Here is a 12,518-nt window from a genome sequence, read left to right as displayed (position 1 = left end):
ATGGCGCCAGGATCGCAAGGACAAGGGGCTTGTGAATTCCCGGACCATGCCTCAGAGTCACGGCACTTGGATTATGACTGCGTTTGTAGCTTTCGCCTTCGAACTGTTTTGCGTGTCTTCGACCCAGCGAAGTGTGAACTCGGGCCACGTGGTGCTTGCATGAGACATACAAGACGAGACCTCCGGTCATATTATACAAGACACTCCGATAAGCTATGTCTGTTGCCCTTGGTATCTGCCCATTGTGCTCTGTATTTAATTGTTGTCTGTGCTAGAATAACGCGATATACGTTGTTTGTTGCAGATTGCGTCGAGCGGGTTTGGGACTCCATCGTCGGTCTTTGTATGTGTTTCCAGAAGTAGCGTGGCGATGACGCTTTTTTCTTGCGATTTATCAAGCTGAGTGCGCTGCGTGCTTGGAATACTGCTATGTTTGAAACCGATGCCTCGTTATAACGCTCAACGCAGTAGGAAATTTTAATCTACAGTCAAACACCTCTATATCGAAGTGCTTAGGGCCTCCGAAATCATTCTTTATACAGGTCACTTCGTTGTAAAGGTCGCGGACCACACAGCTCACAGTACAACAGGGACAGAATTATTCATTCGTTATACAGGTAAATTCGTTGTAGAGGTGCTCGACTGTATGCTGTAATCCTGATGTTTGATACAATGGTTTGTTGGACTGCGAGACATGTTTTCAAATATTACACTTATTTTGATAAATCTTTCTTAGTGAAAATTTTCACTGGCCAATATACTTGTGTTTTACCTTCCAGGCGACAAGGAATTCTCGGATGTGCGATGGATTGTGGGGAACCCTCCACCAACTTCACGTGACGTGACCTTCCTGGAAGGGGGATTGGTTTTTCGTGAACCTCTCATACTTGACACGGACTGGAATTTTCACTTGCGTGTTGAAACTGTTAGATTGTGCTGCATATGATTACATTGTGCATTGCCTGTTGAGTGCCCCTTAGGGGTTACAGTTGTATGCATACTGTAGCGAGCCTACTGCACTGCTGATGACATTGTCGCAACTGTTGTAATTCTCGTGACGTCTCCACATAACGCGTAGCTCGAGAGCAAACTAACGCGGTACAATATTAGCTATTCTGAGCTCTGTGCATTTTGCTGCAGTCCACCAGAGGTGATCGATTTCTCACGTACTTCTTGAATCGCTTTCGTTCACGTTTTCGCTCAAGTTTTTGCACGTGCGCCACTTCTGAACTGGAAAAACGGCCTCGCCCATACTCACTCACTCACTCACTCACTCACTCACTCACTCACTCACTCACTCACTCACTCACTCACTCACTCACTCACTCACTCACTCACTCACTCGTGCATTCATTAGAGAGTTTTAGATTAGGGGATTCAAGCGGCTTGCGTACGCAAGAACTAGGGGCGACGGTACTGCGCATGCGCAGACTCCTGACGTAGGTGTCTGCGCATGTGCAGGACCGTGGTCCCTAGTTCTTGCGTCCCCTGATGTAAAGCTCTCTATTGAACAGACTTTCTCTCGTCCTCTCACTCACCCACCTTACTCGCCCTCTCATCCTGCACACACACACACACACACACACACACACACACACACACACACACACACACACACACACACACACACACACACACACACACACACACACACACACACACACACACACACACACACACACACACACACACACACACACACACACACACACACACACACACACACACACACACACACACACACACACACACACACACACACACACACACACACACACACACACACACACACACACACACACACACACACACACACACACACACACACACACACACACACACACACACACACACACACACACACACACACACACACACACACACACACACACACACACACACACACACACACACACACACACACACACACACACACACACACACACACACACACACACACACACACACACACACACACACACACACACACACACACACACACACACACACACACACACACACACACACACACACACACACACACACACACACACACACACACACACACACACACACACACACACACACACACACACACACACACACACACACACACACACACACACACACACACACACACACACACACACACACACACACACACACACACACACACACACACACACACACACACACACACACACACACACACACACACACACACACACACACACACACACACACACACACACACACACACACACACACACACACACACACACACACACACACACACACACACACACACACACACACACACACACACACAGTCCAGCGAGTTGGAACAGGTGCTTTTTGCTGAAATCAATGCAAACTTCACAAGGAGTCGTAAAGGAGAGGCTGTGCGTGCGTGCGCGTCTGTCTTTCGGCGCCCCTTGTGTAACTTGCGCAGCTTCCACTAAGACGAACATTCACTCGCACCACAATCTCTCTCTCTCTCTCTAATGTCGGTACAGCAGGGTACGGATGCCACCACCTGACGCCGAGCGAGTCCCTCGAGTTCCTGACCAGCAGCCCGGCCGAGTTCCAGTTTCCGCCGTACGCGGAAGCCCCAGCGGCGGATGCGCACGAAACGCCCGCGCAGCACGCCGCGCGCGGTCCCGACCGCCTGCGTTGCCAGCAATGCGGCGAGGTGTTCCAGCGCCGCCAGGACCTGTCGGCGCACCAGCGCTTGCGGCACCCCTCTGGCAACAGTGGCGGCGGCGATCGCTTCGAGTGCAGCTTCTGCGGAGCCAAGTTTTCGCAGCGGGGCCACCTAAGCAAGCACCGACTCACGCATACGGGCGAGCGACCGTACGCCTGCCCCATCTGCCAGCGCCGGTTCACCCAGAAGACGCACATGGTCGAGCACATCCGCATACACACGGGAGAGAGACCGTACAGGTTTGCTCGACACCCTAGCTCTCTGTGATGCATGATCGATCCTTGTGTGTACACGTTGCATCCCAAACGCATGTCGCGCAACCGAGGGATTCGACTCGCAACGTGGAAACAAAACGGATAGGAGCTGTAGTCCTGAATACGGGAGGCTCGGCGCCGGGTACGTTCTAGGTACCTAGTCCGGACGTTGTCTGTCGAGAATGCTCCGTTATGTTGATAACGCGCGTGCCGTTCGTGAAGTAGTAGCACCGGGCTCGCAGTGTTAAAGAAAGGAAATGGGAAATGCAGACAAGGCAGATGATTATCGTTGTGTGACAAGATATGGCCCAAAGGGTGTAAATTTCTTTAAAAGTATATCGTGTGCCACACTCTACACTCTTAACCCGGTTACACCCTTTGAGGTGTATATTTGTCCCACAACGATAATCGTCATCTGTCTTGCCCGCGTTTCCTTTCTTTAACGCTGCGAGCCCGGTACTTCCCAGTCACGAACGGCATGCGCGTTATCGGTGTGACGCAGCATTCTCGACAGGAAAGTAGCGAGCGCAGAGTTTTCAAGAAAGGAAACGCAAGCAAGGCAGATGACGATTATCGTTGTGGGACAAATAAACACCCCAGAGGGTGCAAACTGTTTTAGAGTGCGCTCTTAGAAAAATTTACACCCTTTGGGGCGTATCTTGTCCCACAACAATAATCTTCATCCGTGCTGCCCGCGTTTCCTTTCTTTAACGCTGCGAGCCCGGTACTTTCCAGTCACGAACGGCATGCGCCTTATCAGTGTGACGCAGCGTTCTCGACAGAAGAGTACACTCTTAGGCAAAGTTACACCCTTTGGGGTGTATCCCTGCCACACAACGATAATCGTCATCTGCCTTGCTTGCGTTTCCTTTCTTGAAAACGCCGCGCCCGCTGCTTTCCTGTCGGGAATGCTATGTCATGCTGATAACGCGCATACCGTTCGGTACTAGAAAGTACCGGGTTCGCCGCGTTAAAGGAAGGAAATGCGGACAAGACAGATGATTATTGTTGTGTTGCAAAAGGGTGTAATTTTGCTTAAGGGTGTAGCGAGCGCCGAGTATTCAAGAAAGGAAACGCAAGCAAGGCAGATGACGATTATTGTTGTGGGACAAATATACACCCCAAAGGGTGCAACCGTTTTAGGAGTGCATGTAACGTTGCGCCTTTTGGGCTGTATCTGCCACACAACGATAATCGTCATCTGCCTTGCTTGCGTTTCCTTTCTTGAAAACGCCGCGCCCTCTACTTTCCTGTCGGGAATGCTATGTCGTGCTGATAACGCGCATGCCGTTCGTTACTGGAAAGTACCGGGCTCGCCGCGTTAAAGAAAGGAAATGCGGACAAGACAGGTGACGATTATTGAAAATCTCCGAGTGCTCGGTCGTCGGAGGTCTGACGACCGAACACCGCAGGTCTAAAAATTGTCTTGCGTAGTGTTTTTTTAACCCGCCTCTCTCTCTCTTTCGTTGAATCGCTCGGATAACTTTAGCGAATTACGCCGTACTGTCAAATTCGCCTTTCCGTGAGCTCTAATCCTGATTGGCTGGCAGGGATGCTACGTCATCCTCTCTATTGGCTTAAAACGCCAAGATGGAGGAATTTGACACTGCGCACCAGTGCACATGCGTTTGTGCCTAGCTGTTGCTCCCTTGATGACTGATCGGCGTGGTGGTAGCGATGACAGTGGTGTACTGCTCTGCTCGTATATTTGTATACACACGACACTATGAACATGGTAACCATATCATATACAGGGTGTTTCACTTAACTTGAACCAACGATTAAAAAAAAAGAAGTGGTTAACCGCAGCCGAATGAAACCAACGGTATATATGGTTTGTCGTCATGTGGCGCTTCATAGAGCATGTTATTATATCACACTTAATTAGTTAATTCACTAGGGCGAATTATGCAAACTCTTTATTATTCACTTTAGGGCCAAGTGCGTTTCGGTGCGTTGTAGAGGGGGGTTCTGAAACGACCGATCCAAATTTTGTGACGACGTTCTTAGAGAGGTTTAAAGCGAAAGCTTTACTGGCCGCGAACTTGCGATTTCGCCGTGGCGGTGCTTCGAGGAGGCACATGACGTGACAACGCGCGCCTCGCCGCGGATATTTCTCTCTCTCGCTCCCTAGTCACTAGTACGCATGCGCCGCTAGTAGCACTGAGCCACAGGTGTTCCGCCGCTGCGCAGTGCCGCGCCTTTCCTCCGCCGCCGTTGACGTCACATCGCGTTCCTCGTCGTTGCGCTCGCCTCCGCTGGCTTCGCCAGCTGCGTCGCATGCCTGATAACATGTTGGAGTATTGAAAAGGAGAGCTCGCGTGCGCCGCAACCACAGTTGAGGCGGCAGTATGGACGGCGACAATTCTGATAAGCAGGAGGAGGCCTGGAATCGACATCGGAACGATATGAAGAGGAAACGAATCGCCCAGGAAACAGACGAACAGCGCGTCGAACGACTGGCTAAACGCCGTAACATAGCTAGACAACCAAACTAACCTGGACTTGCAGTCAAGATTAACCAAGGCTAACCATGCTATGCCGTAGCTTTCGCTACGTATAGCCTGGCATAGCCGAGCTAAGCCACTGCCAATTTTTAGTTTAGGGGACGCAAGCGGCTTGGGGGCGTACGCAAGAACTATAGGGGCGACGGTACGGCGCATGCGCAGACCCGGACGTAGGGGTCTGCGCATGCGCAGTACCGTGCCCCTAGTTGTAGCGTACGCAAGCCGCTTGCGTCCCCTAAGCTAAAACTCTCTACTCTACCCGAAGCTCTACTCTCGGGAGCAATGCAAGCGGGAACGCGTGGCAAATAGCCTCGAACCCGACGTGAGACAATTCGCGGCGGCCGCTGTCGGAAACAAAAGTGGAAAGGGCGCCGCTGTTCCGCTAACTGTTTACACTCCCACCTCGCTATATATAGCGTTGCTATACGAAACGGCAGCTGACTGTCACCGGCCGCTAGCGATAGGTTTGTTCGATCCAGAAAAAGGTGCACGGCACCACAAACGAAAAGGTGCCAGGGGTGCCAGTTATGGTGTGCCGGGCTGCACCCACTCACTGCAAGGTTCAAGGGTGCAGTGCACCGCGGCGGCACCTTGCATTGCACCCCGTTCAGTCGAGCACGGGGGTGCAGGGTGCACTGCTGCACCTTGGGGAATCGAGGGTCTAGGTGCATGCACCGCGAATAGGTGCAGAAGGTGCAGAGAAACTTGGCTGAATCGAATAGGCCCGATACGAGTTCATGTCAGCGCGTGCAGCCACATACAATGACCCATCAGGCTACTTAACTACTGAGAGATCGGCCGTGACGTAGCCTGCCGTGATACACAAGATTGTCTTATATCAAGATGGTGTCGGCTGAGCATTGATACGCCTGTATAATTTTTCGCGGAATATGCTTATAAATTAGACCACGGCTGTCCGTGCCTATAGCAGTCATCTGTGCTTCAGCGCCTAACGATGTCGCGAGTGGCTTTGAATAAGCAGGAAGAAATCGTCGAATTGTCAAAGTTACACGCAGCGCAACATTGCCGCCTTGACAGGCTGCCAGTCGAAGACCGCCAGCAGGATAGTCCAACCATGCCGAGATGAAGGACGCAAGAGGCCACCACGCGCCATGTCGATAGGCCAAGGCCTACAAATTGTTGTGCAGTCAGTGAGAAGCCATTCCAAAATGCGAAGGATGTGCGCAGTACTCTCGACCTGGCAAATGTAAGTGACAGCACGGTATGGCGAAGGTTAAGGGAAGCCGCACTCCGAAGTTGCATCGCCGCTCAGAAACCCCTTCTCACAGCTGCCATCAAAACTGCTTGCCTGAAGTTCGCTGTCAATCACCACAGCTGGAGAGTGGCGCATTGGAAATATGTCATCTTCCCCGACGAATCTACTTTCTCGAGCCGCTGGCACCAGCAGAAAAGAGTTGTGGCGCATGGAGAACAAGCGTTCTTGTCCGCAGAACATCAAGAGGTGGCCGCAAGCGGACGCACGTCAGTAAACGTGTGGGCGGCTATGCCCTGCTACGGCCTAAGTTCCCTTGAAATAATCTGTGGGAGATTTACGAGAGCTGCGTATTGCGCATTGCTGGAACACGAGATGATCCCATATGCATTGCATGGTCCACACTCCGATGGATACTATCTATTCCAACAGGACTTGTCTCCTGTGCTTACAGCAAAGGTCGTGACACGTCTTCTAGATGAACGAGGGGTAATGCGCCTTGAGTGGTGCGCGAAGGGTGCAGATAAGAACGTAATGGAGCATGTTTGGTAACGTATGAAAGCTAAACTTTGCGCGCTCTCTTTGGACTTGGGGACCGCTGATGAACTGTGGGAAGCTATACAAGAAGAGTGGAAACGTCTTAGTGACACAACCTTCGTCGAGGCTCTCTACGCGTGTCTCTGCCAGAAAGAACGGAAGCCGTCATTCAAGCCGGAGGAGCCATTATATAGAGCACCAAACGCGCAAGGGCAAGGCAACGCTGATATAATGGGGTACTTTATTTAATGGGCATTCAAGGTTTGTTACCATGTCGTAAGCGCCCAATAACAACTTTTCAACCTCGGGCAACTTCTCTCCGTTCGCGAGAACCAGGATACAGCAGAATATGTAAAAATACTGCTTTTTCCTGCACGTGAACGCTATTACAGATGCTATAGTATCTAGCCGGTATCACTGCAAGAAGTTCTGTGCCTGTCAGAGCGAGAGAGAGAGAGAGAGAGAGAGAGAGAGAGAGAGAGAGAGAGAGAGGTGCTTTGCGCAGAACTATAAGCATCACATTACCACGCTCTGCATGCGATAACCGCCTTATCATCGCTAGCGGCCCGTGAAACGCATTCGGTTGCCGGCCCGTAGCAACGCTGGCGAGGCGGGAGTGCAAACAGTTGGCGGAAGAGCCCCCCCCCCCCCCCCCCCTTTTTTGCCCTCTGTTTTCGACAGCGCCACCCGCGTATCGAGCTAACTCGGTTTCGAGGCTATTTGCCACGCGTTCGCGTGTTCTTGCTCATATTGCTCGCGATAGTACATACTGCGTGGCGATCCTTTTTTTTTTTTCGGTGTTTAAAGAAAGCCCGCGATATACGAAATAAAACTACGTGTCTGGCAGCGCTGGTGCGCTATCGTATTGCAGCGCCCTCGACCCTGCGTCGAGCCTATATCGCTTATCAGGGACGACGACGCTTCATTTCCGTGTGGCCACCGCCAAAGGTGCTGGCGCACCATATGGGCGCACTGTGAAGCCGATGCCTAGAGCACCCGCCGTGGTTGCTCAGTGGCTATGGTGTTAGGCTGCTGAGCACGAGGTCGCGGGATCGAATCCCGGCCATGGCGGCCGCATTTCGATGGTTGGCGAAATGCGAAAACACCTGTGTACTTAGATTTAGGTGCACGTTAAAGGACCCCAGGTCGTTGAAATTTCCGGAGTCCTCCACTGCGGCGTGCCTCATAATCAGAAAGTGGTTTTGGCACGTAAAACCCCATATATTTTTTTTTATGCCTTCGAGCCAGGGCCGCTCACTTCGCCATGGTCCGCGCGCACGATTCTTTCGCACGAAGCGCGGTTGAGGGCGCTGCAATACGATAGCGCACGATCATAGTCATGTGGTTTTATTTCATATTTTGCGGGCTTTCTTTAAACGCCGAAAAAAAATCGCCGCGTAGCATCTACGCTGCCACAAAAAATTTTATCGGTAGTTTCTGAATCCCTCTACGACGCAACGAAACGCACTTGGCCTTAAAGTGAATATTAAAAAAAAAGTCATAATTGATACCAGTCAACTAACTGATTGAGCGAAATATTTAAAGAAAACCTATAAATAGCGCCACTTGACGGCAAACTTTATACCGTAGGTTTCATTCAGCTGCGGCTGACCAGATTTTTGAAATCCTCGCTTCAATTTTCGTGAAATATTCGGTATAGAGGTGGCACTTCAGTGTCAGGCGCCGATATACGTACATGCTGGCGACATCGCTCTAGGTATTCTCTTGGTGAGCCTATGCTTAACACAATATTGAAAGCGTATCTTGCATATCTTTACTTCTTCACTCGTAACATGCTTATTACGGTGCGTAAATCCCAAGGCTTCGCTGAGACTGACCACAATTTTTTTCTACTTTTGGATGCATATTTCGAAATTCCGACTAGATAGACGATGTAAGTGAATGCGCACAGATCATCTTCTTGGGCGCAAACATCTTTTCTTTTTTATCACTTCGCGAACTTGGATAGCGGCGATTACAGAGCGCAGCCTCGTTAATTGACTGGCGAGCACAGTGGGCTGCAGAAACGCTTCTAGGAGAGTCCTACATTGTACTACGAGGACCGTTCCGAAAGTAAGTTTCCTCATTTATTTTCACACGGAAACTTTATTGTAAAAAATAAAGCCATGACATCATGAACTATACACGTACCTTACACTATTTCTCCACATATATTCGCCACCGACATTGAGACATTTGTCGTAGCGTACGTGCAATCAGTTTAAAGAAACCACTCTGGTAAAACTCGGTGTATACCCTGCGATGCAAGGCCTGAGACAGGACCTCTTCACCACACACGATCTGTAGGCGCTCATGGATGACGCACACACCATAGCCCCGCGTGTCCATTCATACCGTATAACAGCCCGCGTTTCCGCTGGCGACCACGTTGTCAGCACGCGTATGTCTGCCATCGTGATTTGTAAACAACCTCGGGCGCGCCGGTCTGTTGTTACTCTCTCTTCTTCGGCGCTATGCGCATGCGTCATTACGCCTCCGCTGACGCCCCTTCCGTCGTTAACCCAACAACAGGGGTGGATTCTTGCGGCATTTGTTTGTTTCACCTGGTGCACCAGATTCTCTTTAAAAATAAAAAAAAAATGACGAAAGTTACCTTCGGAACGTTCCTCGTATGCAGGATTCATTCATATGCGTTCAGGTATAGACGAGGATGTAGCCTGGTTCTAGAATTTTCTTTGAGGAACCACCAGGGAGTTCCATTGAAGCAGTGACCACTTCAGTTGAAATGTAGTGCTGTCACCCACTTTCTTGCAGTGGTCAGAAGGACTGGTGATGGGAATTCATCGTGCGTTCTCTTTTTTTCTTTTTTATTTTACCTAGGTAGGACATTAGGCGGTACAAAAGCAAGAGCTTGGTGGCGCAACCCGCCGCCCCGTTCCAAAGCGGACGCTCATAACATCCATCCATCCATTGCAAGGGGGTTAGCCAGAGGGTGATAGTTGTATCCGCCGCAGAAAAAAGTCTGAAGACGACGAGGCCAGAGCCGTGGGGGACGTCCTTCTTCCAGAAACGCCGGGGTTCAAGTTTGGTGGGCACGTTAGCTGGTCAGTGATAGAGACAAACAAGAGGATATTAGAGTATTGGCGAGAAAAAAAAAGTAAAGCAGGGGGAGAGATGGAGGGGGTATTGTCACAGGCGCAGGTAACTTTGCGAGACAAAGCAGATATAGGCAGAACGCTAGCTTGTCGCCACCGCCATTCAAAGGGGATGTCATTAGCGATCAAAAAATAGTTAAAAAATATCAAGTCAGGGGAAAGTATCGGTGGAGGAACATTCAAATACAGACGACTTCATTTTTTTGATTAATGGGAGCCACAGTCTTGGGCAGTTACAAATTAACATGGCCGCCAAACGCATCCGTGGAACCGTTTTCATGCATACGGATGAACTGCAGTGCCGCTCATTTTGTGGTTATGCATGCAGATAGAAAACGGCAGCGTTAACAGTCTGTCGCAGCACTAGCCGCACACCTCCTTAAAATGCATAGACTTGTAAGGTTTCTGTATTGCCGGTCTCTTCAACGCCCCGAGCGCAGGTGCGACGAGTGCCAGGCGACGTTCACCCAGAAGACGCACCTGGTGGGCCACCAGAGAACGCACACCGGCGAGCGGCCCTTCAAGTGTACCGGCTGCGGCAAGGCCTTCTCGACCAGCAGCTCCCTCAGCAGGCACCGCCTGGTCGCCCGCTGCAACCAGCGGGCCGAGCAGGAACCGAAGTGACCGGCCCCTGGGAGCACGCGCACTCCCGTTGCAATGTGCGGCGCGCGCTCACAGCTGCTAGCGCCACCTGTGCACGTGTGTTTGCATAACCGTGGTGTACGCGCTCTTCGCGAAGTGCTCGCTTTCCTGGTCAGTACGCGGGACGTCCCGTTGGATGAAGCCGGTCGAGCACCCAACGAGAAAGCGGTTCACGCGGATTCTAGAACGTGCTCGTATTTCGTGGCTCGCCGACGCAGCTACGCCAAAAGTCACTTTGAACAGCACCGCAGTGGTTGACCGTGAGGAACGTGGTCTTCACGTTGATGCTTTTTCTCTGTCATGTTTAAGCTCACCGCATTTCTTGTGTTAATAGGGTCCCTTGTGACGCAAGGGACAACAGCGCACTGTGTGCAGAATGGAGAATGCGTGGACTTCTAGGGTAGGCTCGTTAGTGTCGTGAATCGTCGACGTCGCTACGACAACCGTCACCACGAAAAGCAGTTTGGCTGACTCTGAGAAAAATCAGTCGGCCAATCAATCTTCGTGGTGATGAGATTTTTTTTTACTACTGCCCCCTTCACCTGCTCTGTACCTCTTGCTGTATACAACTTGTATAGTGACGCAAGCATATTGTCTGCACAATGCATAATGAGTTGGATGCCTTGGGACAGATAGACTTGCTGTCACTTTTGGGCTTCGTGTGACCCGCGTCTGTTGAACACTGCGAAAATCGGGGGTTGATGCGACAAACGCTGCTATATCCCTTGATTTCACGGCCTCATGACCGCGATTAATTTTCCCCGCCGCTTGTGTTTTCCAAGCCGTGGATTTTTTAAAATGAAGAGTCTGTATCGTGCTGCCTTGTGAAACGCGTATGTCGAGGCCTTGACTGGAAAGCGCTTATAGGGTGTACCTTAATTGAGACGTGAGGCCCGAGCATAACTTTCTTTTATTTTGTCCATTGGCAAAAAAAAAGAAGAAATAAAGAAGGAAAATGTTACACGTTGTTCTCGACCCCTGTCTCTCACATAAAGTTCTGAAAAGGGCCAAAATGTGGTCCACGAGTCCAGTTGAGCTCGTATGGCGCCTGGCTGGAATGAAGACCTAGACGGCGCAGAGGTGTTAAGCCTGGAGCAGTCCGTAGAGATGGTGAAGGCGTGCCTCCAGCACTGAGGCACGTTCCAACCTGCTCCAAATGGATTACCTGAACACGTGGACGTCACTTGCACTGCGAAGCGTGACGTCCGGGGGGAAAAAAAAAGAAGGATCGCAGGATAATTCCTTAATATTTCTCTGTACGAGACACGTTGCAATTGCGAAGTTGGACATATTGAACTAACAGCGCACACATATGAAACTTGCGAAGGACAATAACATCGGTGCGGACTGTCAAATGGTGGTTATAATGACAACAATATGTACAGAAAGAAGGCGAGAAGCAACAAATGTAGCCAACGTCGAAAAAAAAAAAAACAGACTGCCATTTACGAAGCACCAAATGAAGCTTAGGCTAAGGCCGGTAACTATCAAAAACTGTATCGCGCGGACAAACTGAAGGCACTTGCGAACAAAGCGAAAACAAAA

The 12,518-nt window shown here is 50.6% G+C and overlaps 1 protein-coding gene across 1 annotated transcript; it reads left to right on the top strand.

The window, feature by feature from the left end:
• On the top strand, nt 1-11,876 carry LOC126527636 (uncharacterized). Its single transcript, XM_072284526.1, has 3 exons — nt 1-81; nt 2,453-2,943; nt 10,772-11,876. Exons 1-3 carry the CDS (start codon nt 1-3, stop codon nt 10,953-10,955), a joined length of 756 nt encoding a protein of 251 aa, XP_072140627.1. The 3' UTR covers nt 10,956-11,876.
• The last annotated feature ends 642 nt before the right edge of the window (nt 11,877-12,518 follow it).

This window comes from Dermacentor andersoni, chromosome 9, assembly GCF_023375885.2.
Source record: "Dermacentor andersoni chromosome 9, qqDerAnde1_hic_scaffold, whole genome shotgun sequence".
NCBI classification, from domain to species: Eukaryota; Metazoa; Arthropoda; class Arachnida; order Ixodida; family Ixodidae; genus Dermacentor; species Dermacentor andersoni.
Note: the sequence above shows the minus strand (reverse complement) of the source record. Positions and strands in the feature narration are given on the sequence as shown.